This window comes from Mobula birostris, chromosome 10, assembly GCF_030028105.1.
Source record: "Mobula birostris isolate sMobBir1 chromosome 10, sMobBir1.hap1, whole genome shotgun sequence".
NCBI classification, from domain to species: Eukaryota; Metazoa; Chordata; class Chondrichthyes; order Myliobatiformes; family Myliobatidae; genus Mobula; species Mobula birostris.
In genome coordinates, this window is record NC_092379.1 from 99,665,757 (window position 1) to 99,692,320 (window position 26,564).

General features: G+C 39.2%; 1 protein-coding gene across 5 annotated transcripts in view; it reads right to left on the reverse strand.

The window, feature by feature from the left end:
- LOC140204203 (probable E3 ubiquitin-protein ligase MID2) overlaps window positions 1–26,564 on the reverse strand; it is a 243,237-nt gene that overhangs the window by 49,901 nt on the left and 166,772 nt on the right. For all 5 annotated transcript variants that reach the window (XM_072270699.1, XM_072270697.1, XM_072270698.1 and 2 more), the window contains one exon: window positions 5,380–5,475. In XM_072270699.1, coding sequence (XP_072126800.1) covers window positions 5,380–5,475 — 96 coding nt within the window. The remainder of the gene's footprint in view (window positions 1–5,379; window positions 5,476–26,564) is intronic.

The following is a 26,564-nucleotide window of genomic DNA, read 5'->3' on the forward strand; positions in this document are numbered from 1 at the left end:
ATTTTGGTTTTTAATTTTCAGTAAACCATTGACAGGTTTTGTAATTTTTCTTTCGATTTGACATGATGTACAATGTATTGTAGATCAGCTCAAAAAATCTTACTTCAATATATTTTAAATTTAGAACATGAGACAGTAAAATGTTAAAATAATTGTAGGGGCTGAATACTTTTTCAAGGCACTGTACCTATACAGAAAGAGTTGGAAATGGAAAAACAGTAATTCCATGGAACCTTTCATAACTTCCAGTGTTTTAAAAATTCTTTTGGGTTCCATGTTATAGTGCAAAGTAATATGTTAATATCTTTTTAGAACTGTATAAACAAGAACTTGCCATTAATATATTAACTAGAATGCCCATAACACTACAGGAAAATTATAATATAGTGGAAGTTATATTGCATTAGTGTAAATATCAGAATAGATAACTTAGTTGATCTAACACAGTACCGTATATCAAACTTGAGAGAGGAAAAAACATAAAATTCAATTAGGATTTGTTAAGTAATGTTATAGATTGTCAAGGAAAGAGGGTTTCTGTGGAATTCTAGTATTGGCATTATGTTATAGTGTTGATACATTACACGGAGAATGATTTTCTTATAGATGGTCTAAAACCAGCATATTCTATCAAACAGCTAAAATATTTGAAGGAATTGGGTGAGATACGTGTTACTTGACACCTGGGTTCACTGTGTGAGGCAAACGTTTCAAAGATATTTTTCTGGAGAGTTCTTTTCTGCAAATTCTTTTTATTGTCTAAATTTTTTTAATACAAACTGTTTTGAAGTACTTTTCACCCATTCAAATTTACAGACTTGCCATAAAGGCAACCACTTTTGAAAGTGGCTTTGCAAGTGGATAAAGTAGTAAGGAAGGTGTATGGCGTGCTTGATTTCATTAGTATGGGTGTTGAGTTTAAGAGTAAGAAGGTCATGCTGCAACTGTATAAAACTTCAGTCAGACTGCACTGAGGAGTACAGCATGCAGTTTTGGTCACCACATTATTAGAAGGATGAGGAGACTGTGGAGAAGTGCAAAGACGTTTAGCAGTATGCTGTCAGGATTAGAGGCTTTGAGTTGTAAGAAAAGGTTGGATAAATTTGGGTTGTTCTCCCTAGAGTGTCAGAAGCTAGTGTAACTGGGTCTTGGTTACACTGGCTGCTGAGGTGTCTAAAATGGATTCTTTGTATGTTATATAAAATGGCTTTTCTGTAATAATAACTGCGATGTAAGGAGTTCTCTCTCTCTCTCCCTGCTTGTTTGGGTTATATTATTGATAAGGGAAGGAACGAACCAATGAGTGTCCATGTTATTCTTTCTGTGGGTGATATTCTGTCTCATATGGCTGGGGACCGTGTGGTTTGGCGGGTTTTTTGAGTGGAGAAGACGGAGGAAGTTCGCATTCGGAGACGCTCTGGTTGACCACCCGAGGAGTGGTCCCGTTCGGGTTGTCGGAGGCTGAGGACAGAGGGCCGAGGTTCTGCGGGATATTGAGCTCCAATGAAACCTTAAGCGCACTGACTTTTAAAACTCTATTCGAACTTTGGTGCCTTTCTTTGTTTTATTCTTTTAGAGTGTGTTCTGTGTTAACCGATATTTGAAGTAAAGTGTACGTATTTAACCGCTTATGGTGTTCTGTCTGATCTGTGAATTGGGCATTTACACAGCCTCCACATAAACTGGCTTACGGAGTTGGCTGGTTGCAGGGTTTCCGTAGACACTGAGGAGCAGGGTTTGTCTATAACCTTACACTAAGTAGAAACTTGACCATGGTTTTTGAAATTATGAGAGGCATAGATAAGGTAGACAGGATCAGGTAGAAATGTGAAAAAGCAGAGGACATGCTTGTAAGTTAAAAGAAGGGAAGTTTAAAGGCGATGTAAGTGTTAAGTTCTTTTTTTAACACAGAGAGTAGTAGCTGTCAGAAATAAATTACCAGAGATAGTAGTGGAAGCATCTTGGTGGAGTTTAAGAGGCTTTTAGATAGACAGATGAATACAAAGGGAATGGAGGGACATGGATGATGCACAGCAGGAGGCCATTAGGTATAAATTGGAATCAAGATCAACACATCATGGATCCAATAGCCTGTCTATTGCTGTACTGTTCAATGCAGATCTTCCAATAATCAGTGAAAGCATTCTTTTTTCAGTGGCCCAATTGAATCAGCAGAGGAGGCTCCACACATGTAGGGGTGAGTAGTTAAAAAAAAGTAGCATTTGTGGGCTTTTGACTTTTTCCAGCGGCCTCATTAAATTGCAATTCATTAGCAAGGGCAAAAAACACAAAGTAGGGATGTGGAATGGCCATTGTTGGAGCGGACCAGTGTTTAAGTGGGGAGGCTTTGACTCAAAAGGCTTTGGTGAAAACAAGCTTGGGTGAGGTAAGTTTCTGGTAAGTTTCTTCTTCATTCTTCACCTATCAGTGCATAGTCAGTACAGTGAGAATGGCTCCAGGGGTTGTGTTGTGTTCTTTGTGTGAGATGTGGGAATCCTGGGAGATCTCCAGCCTCCCAGATGGCTATATCTACTTGAAGTGCACTGAGCTGAGGCTCCTCCGAGAATGTGTTAAGGAATTAGAGCCGCAGCTCAATGTCCTTTGGCTTAGACGTGAGAACTATAGGAGCTACAGGGAGGTAGTCCTCCAAAAGTTGCAGGAGGCGGGTATTCGGGTGACCGTTAGGTGAGAGAAAGAAAGCAGGCAGCCAGTGCAAAGTACCCCTGTGGAGATTCCCCTCAAAAATAAGTATACTGCTTTGGATACTGCTGAGGGGAACGAGCCGTGTGACCAAGCCTCTGGCACTGAATCTGGAACTGTGGCTCAGAAGGGAAGGGGGAAGACGAGGACTATAGTAGTGATAGAAGGATTCATAGTTAAAGGAGTAGACATGAGGTTCTGTGCAGGTGAAAGAGACATCTGGATGGTACATTGCGCCCCAGTTGTAAGGGTCAGGGCCATCGACAGCATTCTAAAGGGGGGAGTATGAGCAGCCAGAAATCTTGGTACATATTGGCACCAATGATATTGGTAGGAAAAGAGAGGAGGTACTGAAGAAAGAATTAAGGGATTTATGCAGAAAGCTGAAAAGCAGGACCTCCAGGATAGTAATATTTGGATTGCTGCCTGCACTATGCACCAGTGAGGGTAAGAATAGGATGATTTGGCAGAGAGAGCATATAATAGAGCAAAAATTAATGGGAGTTCGAGGATTCAGATATTTTTAAAAACCAAAAGAAGGCAGATAAAAAAGCTATATAGAGAGAAAAAGTGAAATATGAAGGTAAGCTAATAATATAAATGAGAATACAAAAAGATTTTCCAGATATATAAAGAGTAAAAGAGAGGCGGGAGTAGATATCCGACTACCGGATAATGATGCTGGAGAGGTAGTGGGGGACAAGGAAAATTGCGGATGCATGTAATAAGTATTTTGCATCAGTCTTCACTGTGGAAGACACTAGCAGTATGCCAGAGGTACGAGAGTGTCAGGGAGCAGACAGGTGTGTCAGGTGTGTGCAGTTCTTATTACTAGCAAGAAGGTGCTTGGGAAACTGAAGGTAGATAAGTCACCTGGACCAGATGGACTACACCCTAGGGTTGCGAAAGAGGTAGCTGAAAAGATCGTGGAGACATTACTAATAATATTTCTAGAATCACTGGATTCTGGCATGGTTCCAGGGGACTGGAAAATTGCAAGTGTCACTCCACTCTTCAAGAAGGCAGAAGAAAGGAAACTATAGGCCAGTTAGTCTGACCTCGGTGGTGGGAGATGTTAGAGTTGATTGTCAAGGATGAGGTCTCTATGTACTTGGAAGCACATGATAAGATAGCTGAAAGGCAGCATGGTTTCCTTAAAGGAAAATCTTGCCTTACAAATCTGTTGGAATTCTTTGAGGAAATAGCAAGCAGGATAGACAAAGGATTTTCAGAAGGCCTTTGACAAGGTGCTGCACATAAGGCTGCTTAATAAGATAAGAGCCCATCGTATTACAGGAAAGATACTAGAATGGATAGTGTATTGGCAGATTGGCAGGAGGCAAAGAGAGGTAATTAGGGGAGCCTTTTCCGGTTGGCTGCTGGTGACTAGTGGGTCGAGGTTGGGACCTCTTCTTTTTACATCATATGTCAATAGTTCGGATGACGGTAACAATGACTTTGTGGCCAAGTTTGTGGATGATACAAAGATAGGTGGAGGGGCAGGTAGTGTTGAGGAAGCAGGGAGGCTGTAGTAAGATTTAAACTGATTATGAGATTGGTAAAAGAAGTGAGAGATGGAATACAGTGTTGGGAAGTGTATGGTCACGCACTTTGGTAGAAGGAATAAAGGCATTGACCATTTTCTAAAGGGGGAGAAAATTGAAAAAATCCGAGATGTGCAGCAACTTGGGAGTCCTAATGCAGAGTTCTCTAAAGTTTAGCTTACAGGTTGAGTTGGTGGTGAGGAAGGAAATTGTAATTCATTTCAAGAGGACCTGAACATAAAAGCAGGATTTATAAGATACTGGTGAAGCCACACTTCATATCGTGAAATATCGTAAACTGTTTTGGGCCCCTTATTTAAGAAAGGATGTGCTGATGTTGGAGAGGGTTCAGAGGAGGTTCATGAGAATAGTTCTAGGAAAGTAAAGGGTTATTGTATGAGGAGTGTTTGATATCTCTGGGCCTGTATTCACTGGAGTTTAGAAGAATGAGGAGGAGATCTCATTGAAAGCAACCTAATGTTGAAAGGCCTAGATAGAGTAGATGTGGAGAGGATGTTTCCTATGGTGGGAGAGTTCAACACCAGAGGAGACAGCCTCACAATAAAATGATGTCCATTTAGAATGGAGATGAGGAAGTATTTCTTTGGCCAGAAGCTGGTGAAACTGTGGAAAATGTTGCCACAGGTTGCTGTGGAGGCCTGGTCACTGGGTATATTTAAGGCAGAGTTTGATAGGTCCTTAGTTATTCAGGACATAAAACATTACAGTGAGAAGGCAGGAGAATGGATCAGCCATGATGAATTGGCAGAGCAGAGCTGAATGCCCTAATTCTGTTCCCATGTCTTAAGGTCTTATAGTCTTATAACCTCTGATTTTTTTTTCTCTGAAATATCTGAATTAATTCTGCAAATCATTATTTGTTAAGCAGTGGTTCATTCAATCTACTATCACCCTCTCTAACTTGTCAGCAAAGTTCTCATTTGTGATGAGGTTCAGAGACCTCCAACTAATTCTGTGTTATCCAACTGACTGAAGACTGATACCGCTCTGCAAGCTTATAAGAAATCAAATCTCATCAGTTTGTTAGTTAAGTCCATATGCTGTCCAACATGCTGCAATAAAATGTTGTTACTCAATGTTAGCATCAGTTTGTTCCTCTAAGTAGCCAACTCACCTCCACTTGTTGGCAGATCTGAATGAGTCTACCCATCTGTGACTCCAGCTCAGTATTCCTCTTCACAAGGTTCGTAAGGTTAGCTTCCAACGCTTGCTGTGGTGAGACAAGAATTAGTTGTAAGAGCTTTAGGTGTGTCTTTTTTCAGCTATTTATGTGCTCTACAAGCAAAATAGTCACCTGAATAGCCATTCTCCTGTACCCCAAATAATGAATGGATATTAACCCTATTTCAGAATGAAATGCTTCTCCAACTAACCTGTCTGGTGATTCCACATAATCTCTTGTTAATGAGGTCCTTTGTGAGCAGTGGATTGTTGCTCACTCATGTCTGGGTTGAAATGATACATTAGATATTTTATTTGTGGAACATGACTATGTCAGGAAAGGCTCAGTAGTCCTGGAGCAGTTATTGCAGGGCCCCATAGTTCTAGGGGTGCATGGATTCTAGCCCCAGTTTGATCCTAATATTGAATGCTAGTTCTATGTAGTATCCCAATTCTCCCAAGGTGGTTTTCGTTTCACATCCTAAAGACATACTGGTAGGTTAATTGTCTACTGAAATCTACACTTCAGTGTAGGTAAATAGCAAGAGAATGAAGGAGATTATTTGGGTGTGTAAGGGAACACAAGTTACAGAGTTACAGGGAAGTATGAAGGATAGAATGGGATTGAAGTGTATGTACACTTGGGAACTGGCAGGGACTTGTTAATCCAAATGGCCTGTTTGTAATTTTTTAAAGCCATTTATTGCATCTCTCTCAAAATAGGTAGTTCATCAGGCTTTTCTGAGGATAGTTAGAACATCTAGAATCATGTATATGCCAGATGAAGTCAGTGCTACAGATATGCTTCCAGAATGACCCTGGTGGCCAAGTAAGTGTACTCAAATACCAGGGTATGGTTATACTTATTGATATGTGCTTTATATTTTGGATTTATTTAGATAAGTGGAGTTAAATTCCTCAACTCCCATGCTGAGACCGATCTCCAAATTATTCATTCACATACGTGGATAGCTATAATTACTGTAAAATTCTGAACAACTAGACCAGTAATATAACATCAACATGATCACATCTCCAGTGATCCAATTTTATTTGACAAAGAATCATTACAATGGCACAGAGATTAAAGTTTAATTCCTTCAATATTGGTTAAATTCAGCAGAAAATCACAGACGAAAAGATAGATTTATGTCAAGGTTGCCATTATGTTCCCCTATGTTGATTTATTTTAAACTGTATCCAAAGACGTTGCATATCAAATGCTGAATCCTTAATATGTTCTGCCATTTCAGTTTTATTTGCCATAAGCATGGATCTTGAGAAAATATATCTTTTGTGCAACATTATTGATTGTCATCTCACTTTTACTTAATTAGTTTATGCAGAAGAAAGTATGCTGAAGGCATTTACAGATGAATAGGCATTTCAAGACCCGAGTGTGACACATTTATCAAAGCTTCAGCGTAAGTTCTACTTCATTTACTAGGTGTCTGAAAGAAATGATAACTATACATTGGTGAAAATACAGCAATAAAGAATGCATCTGACAGAGATGTAAAATATCAACCATATGAGAACATTACTCAGAATTTCTGATCATCTACTTAAAGCATTTCTGTCCTATACTTTGTTAATGGGCCAGAATGGTCTTATTGACTCCAACAATGCAGCATGTTCTTATTGTTTCAAGTACAAAGTAACACACATAAAATGCTAGAGGAACTCTGCAGGTCAGGCAGCATCTCTGGAGAGAAATAAACAGTCATTGTTTTGGGCTGACTGTTTATTAATCTGCAGTGATGCTGTCTAATCTGCTGAGCTCCTCCAGCATTTTATATGTGTTACTCTGAATTTCCAGCAACTGCAGAATCTCCTGTATTTGTTATTTCAAGTACTCGTGTTTACAGTATGTACATTGTATGTTTTCTTCTTATGCTGAGGACCAGAGACAAACTGACTTCCACCTCATATATATCTGCACCAAAACATGAAACACTCACCAGCAAAGGGTTTGTACTATTTTTGAATTTGATTAAGATTTTCACATTTTACATGTAACCTACAAAAATAATGCAATTATTTAAAAATTAACCTTTCCAGGTGTATTTTTTGTGGTGCTGACAATCCTGAAAGGATGTTAGTCTATTTTGAACAAATGTGTTATAAAAAAACCTGATACATGAAACCAAAATCATATAGTATCTTGAATGGTGACCCAACAAAAAAATCAGAATTTCTCATCATTTTAGCAAAAATATGATTTAAGTAATTTGAAATAAATATGATTTAGTTAAGGAAATCAATTGGAACCTATCTGAAATACAATAGCTGCCTGGTATCATTTCACCTTTAAGAACTCAATAGCATTTGACATTATTCCTAACATTGTAGTCAATACTATTTTATTTTACTCTAGTTATCCATTATTGTGTTGGCCTTTGACATCACTATACTAACTAATTGAACAAGAATCTGCATTTGCCATAGCATGCTTTAGTACCAAGTTACACATTGTTAGTTCAGTTGTCAAAGTGTTTCCACCACTCATGGATCTGGATAAATGGATTGCTCAAACACAGACAAAAACTCAAGATGATATTGTGAGAATGAATCTTCCAAGCACTTGCACTCATTGAAATAATTCCCATGCCCTGAGCAAGGAACTGAAATAGCTACCCATGAAATATTTACACCTTCTAATAAGTTCACTTGTTTTATTGGCGTTTCAATGTTGCTGCTATGGAGTTGTACTAACTGTAGTACAGTTGTACGTGTATTGTTAGGATAATATACCAGGGACGGCTTTGGTTCTTACCTTGGCACCAGTCCTACCAATCCATTGGAGGCAGCGGGTGGGTGGAGAGGAAGGGAGTTTGTTGCACAAAGTCCTCACCAACATGTCTCCACTGGTCAGCAAGAGGCTTGAGGTGACCCTCTACTCTGAGAGCTCCTGCTCCCTTGCTGAGATGGAAGTAATATTGTAAATGATGACAAATGTCAGGTAGGCTGTGGTACAGGTGAAATGTAAAACTCGCTTGCAGCAGCATCACTGGCTCTTAGAACATGGAGCAGGAACAGAATCAGATTCTTGTTTTTATTATCAAACATCTGTTGTGAAATTTGTTGTTCTGCAGCAGCAGTGTGGAACGCTAGTTAAAACAATAAATAAATAGTGCAGAAAGAGGGCAAAATGATGAGGTTGTGTTCATGGACCATTCAGAATTCTGAAGACAGTATGGAAGCAACTGTTCCTATGTTAAATGTGCAACTTCAGGCTCCTTTCCCTCCTCCCTGAAGGCAGTAATGAGAAGAGGCAATGTCCTGGATGGCGAGGGTCATTAAATGACCATTGCTGCCTTCTAGAGGCTCTGCCTTTTGAAGATTTCCCTGATGGTGGGGTGGCTAGTGCCCATGTTGGAGTTGGCCAAGTCTACAACTTCTGTAGTTTTCTCCCCCATTCCTGTGCATCGGAGCCTCCGTACCAAGCAGTGACACAGCCTCTCAGGATGCCCTCCATGGTGAATCTATAGAAATTTGCTCACAGTCTTTGGTGACATATAAAATCTCCTGAGACTCCTAATGAAATATAGCCACTGGTGTGCTGCCTCTGTGATTGTATCAGCATATTAGGCCCAACATACACCCTCTGAGATATTGATACATTGGCACTTGAAACTGCTCACCCTTTCCATTGATGACCCCTTGATGAGGACTGAAGTCCACAATGAATTCCTTGGTCTTACTGACTTTGAGTACAATGCTGTTTATACAGTGTGGGGTACACCCTTCCGGCTCTTGGAGCAAAACAACCCCCAATTTAACCCTAGCCTAATCACAGGACAATTTGCAATGACCAATTAACCTACCAACTCGTATGTCTTTGGACTGTGGGAGGAAACCGGAGCACCCGGCGGAAACCCACTCAGTCATGGGGAGAACATAAAAAACTCCTTACAGACAGCAGTGGGATTGTCCCTAGGTCACTGGTACTGTAACTCACTGTGCTAATTACTGTGCTACCATGCTGCCAGTTGTTGTGACACCACTCAACCAGTCGATTATTGTCAGGTCACTCATCTGAGTGCTACTGGTACCATGTAACCCAGTACTACCTGTTGCATGGTCGGGTGGTTGGTGGCTAAACCGGCTCCCCTACCAGGCTTGTCTGGTGAGGAGGGTGGCTAGTCACCCTGCAGGACGAAAAACAAGACCTGTCAAAGGGCAAATGAACCCTATCGTAGGGTCCACGGCCATCTAGCAAACATGTGCCCTGAAGTGCGGAAAGGGCATCCCTTGCATCGAAGCTTGGTCTGGCCATTCACTGCAACAGAACTTTCCCTAGCTGTCTTGGACCCCCACCATGCCACTGGATCCGGGAGGGGATGTCGAGAGGGTGGGTCTGGACCTGTGCAACCCCCTACTCACCTAAAATCCACTCACACACACGCTGTTCCTTTCTGAGGAACTGAAAGGAACCATCATCATCCTATGGGGGGGGGAGGAGGAGGATGAGGATGAGGATGAGAGAGAGGGAGAGAGAGAGGGAGAGGGAGAGAGCGAGAGAACGACGATCTATCGCACTCCTGTACACCTCCTCATCACCATCTGAGATTCTGCCGACTGTTGTGTCATTGGCAAATTTATAGATCGTGTACAGCACAGTGTAGATTTTTCAGCTTATAATGTTGTGCCAAGCTTTTAACCTTTTCCTAAATCAGTCTAACCCTTCCCTTTTACATAGCCCTCCATTTTAGTAAGATTCATAATATAGTATTTATAAGGTAGCATATATAAGCTTTAGAGTTTATTTTAATATAAGCATATCTGGATCAGTAAACCTGCACTTTGGGTAGAGGGGATGGCTACAACAGAATACTGAGGGAAGGCAGGGTACTCTGCACCATGAAAGGTAGGTGATATATTTACTCCTGCTGTTAAGCCATTGCTGCCTTCTTCAGATAAATTATGTCTAGCCTAAGTTTGAGGACAACATCAACTTATTCACTGAAATAATGCTGTTCCTTTTCAATTCAAACCTCATATTGCAATAAGTTACTGATGTAGTAAAAGTCCTTTTTACTGCAAAATCAACAAATCAGCTGATTTTATCATTGTGGAAGAGCAGCATGAAGCTCTCCTCATTTACTGTTTTGAATAGGACTAACAAAAGGATCATGGGATTCATCTCAATCCATGGTTGTCCTTCAAATAAGATGGTGTGTGTCCACTGACTAATTCATTATGGCCTATGCTAATTATGGAAGGTATCTCCTGCCAATGTGCCCTATATATCATCAAGAAAATTCAGAATTCCCTTAATTGACGAGGACTTGATGGAAGTGCAAGTCAGAGATGGCAGTGATGCATCATTATGCAATCCTTTGAGCATGGCAAAACACTGTCCACATGGGATTATTCCTGAATCAAGCTATGAAACAGTCTCTTTGAAAAACAAATTACTTAAAACAAGCAGTTCTCATAAATCTACAATCCACTCAGTGAGTGCTCCCACATGGCAGAACCCCTGCTGTTGTTCTTTTTACAGCAGTCAAAATTCCTCATGCAACTTGGTTGGAATAATGCGCTGAAATCTGATCTGTAACCTGAAGCTACAAGGGTACATTTAAAGCAATATACACAAAATGCTGGAAGAACTCAGGAGGTCAGGAAGCATTAATGGAAATGAATAAACAGTCGACTTCTTGAGTTGGGACCCTTCCTCAGGGCCGGAAAGGAACGAGGAAGACACCAGAATAAAAAGATGGAGGGAGGGGAAGGAGGATAGCTGGAAGATGATAGGTGAAGCCAAGTGGGTGGGAAAGATTAAAGGGGTGGAGCGGAAGGAATCTGATAGGAAAGGAGAATGGACCATAAGAGAAAGGGAAGGAAAAGGAAGCACCAAGGGAAGGTGGTAGGCCAGTGAGAAGGGGTAACAGGCCAGAGTGGGGAATAGAATAAAAGGGAAATGGGGGGGGGATTTCCTTTTTACCGGAAGGAGAAATCATTATTCATGCGATCAGGTTGTTGCAGGCTATCCAGGTGGAATAGTATTGCTCATCCACCCTGAGGGTGTCTCATCTTGACACAAGACGAGACCATGGACCAATATGTTGGAATGGGAATGGGAATTAAAATGTTTGATCATCTGGAAGTTCTGCTTTTGGTGGATGGAGCAGAGATGCTCAATGAGGTGGTCACCCAATTTACCATACGCCTCACCAATACAGATATGTATTAAATGTAATATTTAATGCAGGCTTGTGAATAGCAATTGAATTGTGACTGAAAAGTATTTAAATATTAAGCTTTAGTTAATATACACAATATTTTTCCATTGACTTTTGAAGTCTTTCTTAATTCTGCATTTTAAGTTTGGTGTATGTATATGATTGAAACCAATAAGTTAGGAAGATCTGAGATGATAAATGACTAAGGTACTAATGAGATCACTTTGAAGCCGCTTTCACAAAGATCAAAGTGATTCAACAGATTGCCTCAGGAACTGAAAACTCATCGTAGACCAATTGCAGTGGAAGCTTGCTTAGAGTGAATGTAAATTAGTGAAGAATGATAAAAGTGTACCATAATGAAAACAATTGGACAAAAATTGGTTATGCTAGTGAACTATTTATGTAATTGCTCAACAATTGGTTGTACTAATAATTCAGAGGTCACCTGCTTCAATCACTGCATGGAAGTTTCAATACTTGAAGTAAAATAGACCAATGAAAATCGCCCACAAAAGCCATCAGCTTATTCGTAGAATCTAAATGAATCATAAACACTCTATATTCAGGAAAATAAATGTTGTTTTTGCTTAAAAATGAACTCAGTCCCACAATGAAAAATGCGGTAAACTCCTAACCGTCAGTTTGTGCAGATAGTCACTCATTTTCAGTGATGCTCGATACAGTAACCATGCCAAATAGCTGGAGATAGTTATTTTTAGAAAATTATTAATAATTTTAATATTTATAGGCATGTTGATAATCTTTGTTTATGATGGAAGATTACATTTTTCATGTGACATACTGAGTCAATTATAACACACCTGATCCGGAGTCTGATTAAGTTTTCTCACATCAAAAATTGTCATACTTAGCTGCAAACTATGTTCAATTGCTGCATTAATATGGCATTTTTATTCTCTACGTCTATCATCACTGTGACTTGAATAATGCAGTCAATCTACTAGTCACTCAATGGTGAATTGTGGCCAGCATTGTGACAAGGAGCAAATTATTAGGTGCCCATTATTAGGTACAAGTTAGCAATAATACTCCAGAAAAGGAGATTTACGTACTTGGACTGAATTGAACATGTTATTAGTTAAAGGCAGGAAAATTGCTCCTTGGGGTTACTGACTATGTGAAAACTTATATTTACTCTGCATAATGTTAAAATGAGAATTTGTGACGTGTATTGCATTTCTATATGCCAAGACAGAATGACTGAATCCATTGCATGAAAGATCCCATTAGCTGACTGAGATCAAAGCTGGTTAGTGTTTTATTTGTGACATGCTCTGTCTTCATAACTTTAAAATGGTCATTCACCTATGTAAATAGACCCCAACCAATACTCAGCAACAGTAGGTTTTAGGATAGGCATTGTGGACCTTTGCCTTTGAAATAACAAAACTGAGAAAGAATCTTGCAGGCAGAATATTTATCTAGCACTTAATCAAAATCTTACATCTATGCTCAATTCCTTACAGAAAATGTGGCATCTAATTAAGATACTCTTTAACATATATATCTGTATGTATATGAAAAAATTTTACTATTACCAATGCTTCTGTCCATAATTAAATGGTAATTGTTATGAATCCCAAGCCTCTTTTTAACATTATCTGTCAGATGAACTGATGTTTTCATTGAAGAAGAATGTAGATTGTTTTTCATGATCTCAGGATATCCTAAGATGCTTCACAACAAAGAATTATAGTTACTGGTGTAATGTAGAGAAGACACATCTGCCTTTTTTTTGCATAACAAGATCCTTCAAGTAGCAATGTCTGAACTGATAACCTTAGATATTTTAGGGCCATCTGAGAAGGAAGACAATGCCTCAGGTTTATGCCTCATTCGAAAAAATAGGTGCCCAAGAAATGAGCTGATAAGAATGAAATTGGTTGATCAGAAGTGAAAATAGTGGTGCAGGGAGGTGGGAGGTAAAATAAGTGGTGGTGAAGTTATGAATTTGATTAGGAAAGTGCCTAATCAAATTTCCAGAGTGATTGCACATGGAAGTAGTTGTTACTGTGTTTTATGCCTGGTAAAGTAAGTTTTAATCGTATATCATTGAATAATATGTTACGCCACTGAACTTCTGAACCAGCATTGATATCAAATATTGTGTCTGTATTATCCCTCAATCATCAGATTCTTCCACCAGAGGGATAACTGTACTCAACTTCACTCACCCAAACACTGAACTGATTTCACAACCTGTGGACTTTCTTTCAAGGTCACTATAGTCTCATTGTTTCAATATTTATTTATTTATTATTATTTTGTTTTCTTTTTTGGATTTGCAATGTTTGTCGTCCTTTGCACATTGGCAGTCTGTCTATTTTTGCCGTGTGCTTTTTTGCATTGATGCTATTTCTTTGTATTTACTGTGTATGCCCGCAAGAAAATGAATCTCTGTGAGTATATCATCACATATATGTACTTCGATAATAAATTTACTTTGAACATTAAACTTTGAATTTCACAAAGTCTGGTAAGCAAGACCTGGACAAAATTTAATTCTTCCTCTGTGAAAAAAAAAGCTACTGTATTGAATTATCCATCTCTCCCTTCAAATAATTTACAATTCCTTTACAAAATTTATTGGTGTGGCTCTGTTAAAGACTGGATAAGTCAACTGGCTACACCTTATGCATTTTCCCTCTTGGATTAGGAATTTAGTTTCAGTGACAATCAATGAAGGATCTCTTGCTGGGTTAATCCTTTATAGAATGTGCTTATGCAGCTTCCACATAAGCAAACTCCAAAACTAGCCATCTTAACTGCTTGAGTCCACAAGAATGCATGTTAAAAATAGCTCAGTAGTATAAAGAGGTTTCTTTTCATTTTGAGTTAGCAATTAAAGAAGATTCATGGTTTACTCATCTGTCTCACAATACATTTTCCTTGACCAACTCAGTTAATTTATGTAACTCATTAAGGTGATAAAGAGAAATATCCAAACAAATCAGTGGCATCTTAATTACATTTGTAAACTCATGCCTCCATCCCATTCAATCTTTCATGAACTTCCTGCCGTGTTGTTTACCTGCACTACACTTTCTCTAATACACTCCCACTGGGCATTGTTGCTGTTCTACCTTGTGCTATGTCAATACATTGAGTATTGAACAGTATGCAAGACAAGCTTTTCACTATATCTCGGTACATGTGATAATAATAACCCAACTGCAATTCAAAAATGCTGGGTGGGGGGAGGAGGGGGGGTAGGGGGGGGGATAGAGGGGGGAGATAAGGGGGGAGAGGGGAGGAGAGGGGGGAGAGAGGGGGGAGAGAGGGGGTCTTGTTCTTCAGACCCTTCTGCTTATACTAGGATCTTTGATGCTTTATCATCTGTGTTGCAACAGTCTCTCTGAGACATCAGCTAACATGGCTCAGTGACACCAAGCAAGCACTCTATTTCTTCCCACAGAGGTCTGTGGATATGTGTGACACTGCCAGTGGCATTGCTAAATTTGTCTTTCTACTTGAAAAGAGAAGTTTTTGGTGGACATTCTTGAAGTAATGGGGTGAAACAAGGATTCTGACACAGCAATGACAAAAACAAGGCAAAAAACTTCAAAGTGAGATAATAGTTAATGAGTTAAGGTGATCCCTCACCTTTACTGCACTAGTTCTGCTTTACTCTGAAGACATCTGTGGACGTGATCTTCCCTCCATTGAGGACATTTTTGCAGCAGGTGCAGAAAGAAGGCCTGGAAGATCATCAGGGACACAAATCACCCCAACCATAAACGGCATGGCAGCATTAAAGCCAGGACAAACAGGCTACAGGACAGCTTCTGTCTACAAGCCATAGACTTTTAAATTCACATGTCTGTACATTGCGATGGAGCCATGGCACAAAGACTTTTACTCTCTCATGTTGTAGGATGGATATAAGATTTAAATAAATTCAATCATTTAATCATACAAGGGAAAAATTTTAAGTAACTTTGTGGAGTCACCGTCTAGTAGTTTAATTATTTCTATTTAGCAATATCAAATAGAACACAGGTTTTTTTTCTTTCTGGAATAAAATGTTATAACTACAATTTCTGGGTCATTTCACATCAGATATTCAAGCAGTCAAGTTGGAGAGTGAAATTCCCTGTGTACTTTTTAAGCATTCAGTTAATGGGATCATGTTATTCCTCATGCAGAGATTCCTTCCAAGCATCTGAAGGGAACTTACATGGTATCTGGCACTCCCAGAATAAGCTGTCCTTGTTTAGATAGTGTCATCCTGAGACCTCAGCTTTCATCTTTTAGCCTCCACCACATCTTGATCTCTGGCTCAAACTCTCTTCTATGGTGCTTTAGAGCTGGTTCTCCAAACCACTGCCCTTGTTCCCATTCCCTATTACTTACGCTACTGGCCCGATCTTTATCATAATCCTGCTTTGCATTCCCTTTGAGTATCATAGCAGAGGCACTCAATGTCTCTCAGCTCCACCCAACACCATCACTATCTTAGACACCCCACTCCCCCCTTTCCACCTCAATCACCACAGCATAATACTTCCTCTACCTTTGCAACAACAGGGTATGGAAACCCCTCTGTACCACTGAACCGGACCTGGGAACAAATTAATAGATGCTCGTCTCTCACCCCAAAAAACATGCAATGCCTTTTCAATTCCACAATTTTCTTCAGAGATTGAGATTGAGAGAACAACTGAACAGTTCATTCTCTTGCACTCTCCACTTACTGAAATGCTACTTTATTTTGCATTCACTGGAAGTACTACGTGTTTTACATTATACATTCTTCACATAAATATACAACTAAGTGGTTGCTAAACACAAGACATAGGTAGGTACATTAAAGCACATCCAGAGAAATATACCAATTTCAATCAAGAACTTCAAAGACATTTTGAAATAACAGCCATAATAATTTTCACCTACACGGAGGAAGTAAAAGCTAGGTCATATCTGGGAATGCAAGTTGTATTAACTTCAGAGATCCTGAGGAAAACATCACTCCTGCTTCAGGCTGAAAGGAAATTGAACAACGCCAATGGTTGAAGAGCCTGCTCACGTTCAAAGCAGAGCAATTTCCTCTTGACATCCTGTACTGATCCAAATTTATAGCACAGCCAGGCAGAACTGAACTGAAAAGAGCTGATATTAAATTTACTGATTATAACCCAGGAAATGGATTTAGGAAGGAGTTCAAAACCTCACTGGTTTCTAATATGTTAGTACTGAATTCAACTAACTCTGCTGAGACAATTGAATTCATTTTTGACAGTTGTTGGCATCATAAGATAAAATAGCCGCATAATTTTCTTCTTTTTTTGACTGTGTACGGCTTGTGAGATCATACTAGACTCAAAGATGAAGGTCTGATGTGTCACAGCCTGCAGTTTAATCAAAGGTTGTGAAAGGTTCATGTCTACAAAAGGTTTTATGAATCTTACTGTCGGATGTTCTTTCTATTAGCTGCAATGCCATCAACAATACAATGACAATACGGTATGCAAATTCCATGCATAGTTTTGATAATAAACATAGTAATTGGAATCATGGGAATACAATATATGTAATTATAGCCTGTTCTGTTAACCCCTCCCCCTTAACCTTCTCACTGCCAATGAAGACTAAAACTAGTCTGTAATATTCTGTTTCCAGACCAATTTCCTTTGGTTGGAGTCAACTTGGATTTACAGAGATAATGCCCTGGGATTCCGATCACCAAAATGAAGCCTGTGATCTTGCAACACTGATAATGGCTATTTAATTAAAGAAGAGGCAGCGCGGGAAGGAACTGCAGGCCAACCTGCCTTGCAGGCTTTGAAATTGACTACACAACATCAAATCGAGGTGATGACCCATATGAAGGGAGGAATATTTTTGGATGTCAGCAGGTAGATTTGACGATTTGTTTCATCATCTCCAACCATTTATTTCGCATCAGTGTACGCACAGTATACTCAGAGACTGGCAATCACCATTCGAGTTTTAGCTTCAGGTGGAAGACAACAGGCTGTAGCAGCTAGCTACAAACTGACGTCAAGCACAGGGGCCTCCATAATTTCAGAGGTCTGTAAAGCTTTATGGAAAGCATTGCAGCCAGAGTTCCTTCCCTGCTCAATGGGAAGCTACTGCAGAGTAGGAGGAAATGCGATGCTACCAAGCAGACCAATCACAGTTGTTGCGGTCTGTGTCGCTGCAACACGTAGTTACATTTTTGGGGTGGTGCGTGTCAGGCTACAGCATAGGGTACACGACTACGCCATACCTACGGCGTCAATTTGACGCAGAAGTATAAATTGGCCTTAAGGCTGATAATGGCCATCCTCACACCACAATAGTATTCATGTATCTGTCTCAGTAAAAATAAGAAACTGAGAACATTCCATTTGGCTTTGGCAAACACTTTACCTTTTATTATTTTTCAATACTTTTGCTCTATTACTTAGGTTCTGAATTTTCATTTAATTGTGTGGTCTTGTGCTTTTGGGCCATAATATTATTTTTATGTAGAGTAACTTAATGGAAATATAAAAAAAAGTATTTCTGATACATCAAGTGGGTGTACATTTTCCCAACTAGAACCCTTCCAGCACTTAACCATTGTGTTCCATTATCACCATTACATGGACAGTGGATTGAGCCAAATAAGTAGGCTTTTCTCAAAAAGTTTTTGGAGAATAATATATTTGTTATGATCAATTATGCTGACAGATTATGTCATAAATAACTATACTGGAGAGTTTCTTATTTATATTTTTGTTTCAATGAATTATCTAAGCTTGAACGACAGTCTTATTGGCCCAGCCTTGTAATAGTTTCTACCTTTTGAACTGATAACCTATAGATAATGGACATCCTTAATATTGTCTATGAAGCAATGTTTATAATTGATATTACAAAAAAGGGTTGTGTTACACCAAAAGAACAACAGAGATTAAAAGCTTACTTCTCACAGGAAAAACTGAGGCTAAGAGAAAACATATTCTACAATTAGTTTCCTAGCTATTAAACATTATGAATGAATTGTAGGCAATTAGCCTTGTTCAACATCAAATGACACTCCAATGAGTACCAGTTCTAAACCTGAAAAAGCACAAAATAAAATAGAAATAATCTTTCTTATCCACTGGTCTGCTTACGTTTTTACTCTGATCATGCTGAATTATTAAAAATGTAATGGAAGAATAACTGGAAATATTTTTAAAGGTGACACTATTTAAAGAATTGGCAGTATATAAGTACAGGTAACTGAAAGCAAATTGTGAGATGAGACCAAATGAAATCCTACAGTAGTTTAATACTTTTATCAGGCTCACTTCAAGGTGATCACTGAGAATACTATCCTACGTTCAAATACAAGTAACTGTACAGATAAGGAACCCGTGCTGATAGAGTGTCAGTGCTTTGTCTTTCCTTGCCTCACGGATTTAAGCTGCACCGATCGGAAAACAACCAGGCTACTGGAAGTGCAGCAGCTAAGGGACAGTAGCCTGCTGTTTATTGAATGAATATCACATTTTGAATAATTGATTTAGAGATATGCATTCAAATCTCTCTATGACAGATGGGGACTTTAAATTGGATTAATTACATATATTTGCAATTAAAATCTGGTAATCGGAAGAAAACAGTGAAGGATGGAAAACCTCAGTAGTCCTGTGCAGAGAGAAACAGAATTTGTGATAAGAGAACTTTGAGCTAAAATGACAATTATCTATCTCCACTTTGACATTTATTTCATAATTTCAGCCATTACATTGCTCTGCCTTTGATATCAGTAAAAACAAACACTAAAGTACTGGTCTGTCGTAACAAAAAAAAACAAATGATTCCTTTAGGGAAGCAAAATTATTGTCTCTTGCAGGATAGCCCTAATGTGACCAACAATAATGTGCTTGACTTTTAAATGTCCAAGCTGTTTAGGAACAGTTAGGGATGGACTCAGCCAGTGGTACACCTACTGTACCTTGAAAATGAACAATAAAGGCAGGAATTAGTTTACATGAATAGTGTCTAAGACAAAGTCAAGTTTATTGCCATATGCACAGGTGCAATGTAAAACTTACTTGCGGCAGCATCATAACAAAAATAATCACAAGGAAAACTAAAATTAGACATATATTATATATAATTTTACAAGAAAACACAATTAGAACAATGCAAAAGCTGGGGCTATACTTGCAGCCTTGAGGAAATGGCCTTTTGTAGAATCTGGTAGCCTTGATTTTTAAATTTGATTTTCTGCCTCGTTGGTATCACTGAAAAAGGTAATTGGCTGCAGTGCAAAATGGACAACTGGTTCACTTATGCATTTTGTGCTAATGTTGGTTGATTTCACATATTATCATTTCAAGGATTCATATGCAACACAGCATTATTGTGATAATCAGTGGAATTGCCACTTTGTAGCACAGTCTGACAATTTCTTTTGTGAAGCCTAGGTCTAGTTGAAATACTTCCTCTTCAATTAAGGGATTAGGCAAACAACCAACTGCTAACAAGTGGAACTCTACCCCAGTGCAGATTATCTCTAAGGGGAACAGCCTCGGCTCCTTCCACTACCACACATAGAGGGGCTGAGGTGAGAAGGGAAGCCCTGGAAGAATGGGCTGTACTATCCCATGGAGCCACAAAAGTGGCATGGTGCCATGTTTATTTTTATGTATCAATTATGAATGTATAAGGTTTTTGCACTGTTATTTCCTTGTATGCAATTTTTTACCATAAATAAAATGTATCTTTGAAATATAAATGTAATCTCTAAGAAATGAGCTCCTTTGTAAAAATGGCTGCTTGCAAACTAGTGATGTGCACGTTATTTGTATTCAGGGCTAGGTAGACATTCCAAAAACATTTGAGGATCACACATTAAAATATGGGCACCCAGAATTTGCTGAGAGCTTTTTGCCACTGTAATTCCAAACAGGCTCCTTGTGGAATCCAATGATAGCATGTCAACCTTCTCCAGCACACACTGGGAAATCTCAATGCCCAACCTACACCAGGTCGGTTCTGTTGCACGGCAGCAGTTTTCAATGGCTCATATTTATTTTTAGAATTTTTTATTTGTGTTTTAATTTTTATACACATAGCTTCTAAAATTAATTCAATTGGATGATTTTATATAGTTTTTACAGTATTTCCTTTTTTTTTACAGAGGTTTGCAATGTAAGGGGCAGGCTCAGAAATTCAAAGCCTTTTGACAATTTTGACAATCAGTGTTGACCCTACTATTGCAGGGTCTGGACACAATACATCAACAATTCTTTCTCCCGCATGGATGTTGTTTGACCTACTGGGTTCATTCTGCAATTTATACTTTTGTTTCAAACTTGAGCATCTGCAGTCTCTTGCGTCTTCTTCTTGACAATGACCAGCTGTTAAAGTCTTTCGTGGGGTGGAGCTGGAACAGCACTCAAAGTCCTTCTGGGTGGGGATGCACATTAACCAGCTGTTAAAGCCCTTCTGGGCTGCATCTTCAGTGGCTGTCAGTGCGGATGCTGTGGTGGGGCTTGCAATGGAAAGGTCCTGGACTCCTTATGGCTTTAGCAGTCAACATCTGGCCTCAAAACAAGAGCTCACTGAACTTCACTTAGCACTGTTGGATGGAGTTCAATAGGAAAAGATGACTTAGGATCTTGGTAATTATCCCAATGTGATAGATTCTGTATTTTCTGCAAATAATTTGGGGGAGACAAAAGATGCGTTGAGATGTAAATTGTGGCATTTCGAGTTGATTTTGGAGTCTCCTAACTGCAGAATAGAGTCTACACTGAAATAAAAACAGAAAATGCTGTAGGTACTTAGCAGGCCAGGCAGCATCTTTGCAGAGGGAAAGAGTTAATATTTTATGTTATTAACTTTTCATCAGAACTGGAGAAATGAGAAAATAATTATGTTTTAAATTGCACAGATAGATATTGGTGGGAGTTAAAGGGAATGTTTGTGACAGGGTAGAGATAGAGCTGAGATGAGTGCCAGTGTCTCACTACTGACTAAGACATTTCAGACTAAATCATCCTGCAGGTTAGGTGTGCCATGGGTGGGATGTTGTGCACCACTTTTAAATGATCTTACAAGACTTACTCTTCAGTGACAGCATAGTGCAGGTTTCATTTGAATCACAAAACAGTGTTACTTTGTATCATCAAAATATCCAATCAGATACCAAGTATGTTACAGCTCTTAAGGCTCAATATTTAACTTAGTCTTTCCTGATATGACATATCATAGCTGTTCAGATGCGATGTAAGGCCATCCATCTTCAATATTAACAGCTTTTCTCACTCTGCAGATGTTACCTGATGTGCTAAGTACATTAAAGTCAGATTTCTAGCAAATACTGGGTTTTTCCTCTCATCCCTCCAGAATTTTCTATTGTTTCTTTCTCCATTCATTTCCCTCTCTCCACAATCCTCTAGACAGACCAACTGTGAGTAACAGGTATTGGATAGGAAAGGATTTGAGGGATATAGGTCAAATGTAAGCTAATAGTTCTAGCTCAGGTTGGCATGGAAGTGTTGAACTGAAGGGTCTGATTCTATGCTGTACAACGTTTTTACTCTATGACTGCCTAGCGACACAGAAAGCAATTGTGTCAGCTGGAAAATATTCTCTTTAAGCCCCACTGCTGTCTATCTCAGCAATTTAAAACATAGTTATTTTCTCACTTCTCCAGTTCTGATGAAAAGTTAATAAGATAAAATATTAACTCTTTCCCTCTGCAAAGATGCTGCCTGGCCTGCTAAGTATCTACAACATTTTCTATTTTTATTTCAGCATTGACTCTATTCTGCAGTTAGGTGACTCCAAAATCAGCTCAAAATGCCACAATTTTAACCTCAAAGCATTTTGCTTCCCCCAAATAATTTGTCAGAAAATACAGAATCAATCACGTTGGAATAATTACCAAGATCCAAAGTAATCTTTTCACATTGAACTCTATTCAACACTGCTTCTCCTTCTTGTTTGGTTCCAAATTGCTCACATCTACATAATTTATCTCATACACACCATCATTAGCAAGAGTTAACGAACATTCATACTATTGATACACATGGTGAAAAATGGAGATTTCTAGATCAAAACACTTGTGCTGTTCCAGCAGAAGATAATCACTATTGACTTTTTCCTCTATCTGCTATCTCCCCAAAATCAACAACTGAAGATTACCTTCAATTCCTTATATATTTGGAAATACTTCGTGTGGTACTACATTATCTTTTGGATGTTCATATGAATAACAGCTATGTTGTTCCGTGAAGCCAGTAAATTCTTTGAAGACTAACATTGCAGAGGAAACATAATAGAAAGAGATAGCATACTTATCGGTCCTCGATCCAAGCTAGTCAGTTGTTTTTGAAGATCAATGATCCTGGGTTTAGTTTTGTCCCAGCATCGTAGATACCCTTACATATTATTTATCAGATTCCCCCCCCATTTAGGAGAGATGAAAGATTTGCCCAGTTACTCATCTATGAATATAACAACCCCACCAAAATTTCTTGGCTACTCCAATATTCAATTAGATCTACAACATAAGCTCAAGAAAACATCATACGCTCATACCACACGTCTTAATGTAAGCAATTTATTAAACCTTGACAAATACTGAAGCTCTACATTGTTCACTTGCCATTAAAGGGGGTGACCCAAATACAACTGCTATTGCCTGTTATAATGAAGTAGTTTGCTGTGTGTGACATATTTACCTCTATTGAATATCTAAGATGACACCTAACATTATTGCTTCATGCAAGGTTCAAGATAAACTCTGATGTCGTATAATTTTTTTTTCCACACAAAAGTGATCAATATGAGGACTGGATATTTTCTTCTTATACAATCCTTTGGGATCAAGAATAACTTGATATTACTCTGATTCTGTGGGTTGAGGTGACCTGTGAGACCAATGTGGAAACTGTAGTCTCCACTACAGTTGGTTGCAGAAGATGTCTGGCCCAGCAGCTGGGTGCATTGTTTGTGAGATGATGTGAACATCCCATCATTTACACTGGGCTTCTGTACACTCATACTGGATGGAATTTGGGTTCTCAGTGCTATCCCAAAGGGTTCTTCATCATTTTGAGCAGTCACAGGCCAGAGATTGCCAGGAGTCAATGAAGATGCTGTGCTTCCTCAGGACCTGGGGAACATTGGCATTCATTCCTCTCTCATCAGTTACTTTCTTCCCAAGACAGAGCTTGGAGTAAAATATCAGGAGACTGGTGTTAGATATGCAAACAATATAGCCTGTCAATATGGCTAAGTGAATGCAATTAATTACTGTGTCAGTGACAGAGATGTCGGCGTGGGAGAGATGCTTATCCTCCCAGTAGGTTTGGATGATTTTGCAAAGCTAGCATTGGTGATATTCCTAAACACAAGAGATTCTGCAGATGCTGGAAATCCAGAGTAACAATCACAAAATGCTGGAGAAACTCAGCAGGTCAGGCAGCATCTATGGAAAGGAATAATCAGTTGCCGTTTCAGACCAAAAGACTTCATTAGGACTGCAAAAGAAGTGGGAAAACCCAGAACATGTTGGGGAGAGAGGAAGGAGTACAAGCTAGAAAGTGATAATCAGTGACGCCAAGTTGGGGGAGGGGAAGGTGGGGATGAAGTGAAAAGCTGGATGGTGATAGGCGGAAATGTTAAAAGGCTAATGAAGAAGGAATCTGATAGGAGAGGAGAGTGGATCATTCTCAGGTTGGAGGAGCAACAGCTCACATACCATCAGAGTAGCCTCCAGCCAGATAGCATGATCAATGATTTCTCTAACTTCCAGTAAATTTCCCCTTCCCCTTCACTCTTCTTCCATTCTACACTCTAGCTCATCTTTTACCTGTGATCACTTGCCTATCACCCTCCCCCTTCACTTTCTCCCATATCCACTCTCCCCTTCTATCATATTCCTTCTTCTTCATCTTTTCCCTTCACCTTCATCTTTTGCACTACTTACTTATATTTTTGTAACTTATGGTAATATTTTTGTCTTGTATTCTACTGCTGTCGCGAAACAAACAAATTTCAGGACATACTGTGTGTCAGGGATAATAAACCTGATTTGGATTCAGATTCTGAATAATTCATCAGCATGCCTGTGTGCAGTACAAGATGAGTCAGGCTGAAGTCTTCTCTGCCAGCAACGTTGAAAGGAATCTTGGCACCTTAATTGGTTAAAACAGAATGACCCCATTCAACATGCCACCCTGAGAAATGTTGTTCTATGCAGAAGAGTAGCCTTGGCTCAAGCAGAGCCACCAGTAATGAAGCTGTAATAGCATGAATGGAGTGAAACTCCTTGTCCATGCACCATCATCTTTCATCCAAGTGTAGGGGGTCATGAGGAAGTAATTGCTTAGATCATGTAAGGTGTAAATGAATGATACTTTAGTACAGTGCCTTGAAGAAGTATTTAGCCTCAAACGTCTGTTCACATAAATCTTTACAACCAGGGATTTTGATCAATTTAACTGGAAATTGTTATTTGTGAATCACATGCTCCTTCCCCCCCCCCCCAGTAGAGCCCAAAAAAAGGAAAAATTGTAAAGCATGAAAATCTAAAAGCTCAAGAGCTGAAATGTCAGCAGTTCAAAAGTATTCATCCTCCTTTGCTCAGCACTTAGTTGAATTACCTCTCGCAGCTTTATAGCCAGTAGTCTTTTTGTGTAAATCTCTATTAGCTTTGCACAGCGTGATGAAGCAAGATTTGACCCACTCCTTCTTGCAAAATTGTTCAAGCTGTGCCAGGTTAGTAGACGAGCAGCAGTGGACAGCAATTTTGAGATCTTGCCAGAGATGTTTCATCGGGTTACGTTCAGGACACTGACTGGGTCTCTCAAGGACATCAATTTTCTTCATTTGAAGCCATTCCTTAGTTATTCTGGCAGTGTACTTTCGGTTGTTGTCCTGCTGAAAGACAGACTTCCTCCCTAGTTTAATCTTTCTGGCAGAGGCCAACAGGTTTTTATCCAGGATATCTCTGTATTTAGCAGCATTGATCTTCCCATCAATCCTGACTAGATTTCCAGTCCCTGCTACTGAAAAGAATCCCCATAGCATAATGCTATCTCTACTATACCTTATAGTAGAGAGGGTGTTGCCTAGCTGATGCACAATAATAGATTTATGTCACACGTGCTGCTAAGCAAAGTGTGTGTTTATCCATAAAGACTTTGAAAACTGTTACTTAAAAGATATTGTAAAGATATAGAAGAAGGTCATGTGGTTGGATGAGACCAAAGAGGAACTCCTTGAGCTTAACACTAAGCGGTACATGTGGCAAAAATTTAATACCGCACATCAGCCATGTAACACCTTCCCTACTGTAAAGAATGGAGGAAGTAGCATTGTGCTGTGTGGATGCTTTTCTGCAGCAGGGACTGGAAACCTGGTCAGGATTGATGGGAAGATATATGCTGCGAATTACAGAAAGATCCTGGATAAAAACCTACTAGTCTCCACCAGAAAGCTTAAACTGGGAAGAAGTCTGCAAGTTCATCTACCTTATTCTGTATACTGCGTGCATTCAAATATGACATCTTCAGTCCTGTATTCACCCTTTTCGATTTTGTCCGCTTTTTGTATTGCAACTCACCCTGTTGACTGCAATTTTGTTCTATCAACAGCCTCTCCTCACTACACATTTCCTCTGTCTGTAAACCAGCTACCCCATCTTCAGAGCTATTATCCACCTTCCTTATGATACTTCTTGCAAAGAGTATGAATACTTTTGAACTGCTGACATTTCAGTTTTTGGATTTTTACTTCTTCATTCTTCACAATTCTCCAGGTTTTTGGGGCTCTGCTGTGTTAAAAAAAAAGGAACAGGTGATTCACAGATGAGAATTCTCAGAGAAGTTAATTAAAATCCCTGGTTGTAATACTTATTTATGTGAATAAAAAGTTGGGGGCTGAGTACTTTTTCAAGGCAGTATAGTGGAGAACAGAAGTCCTTCAG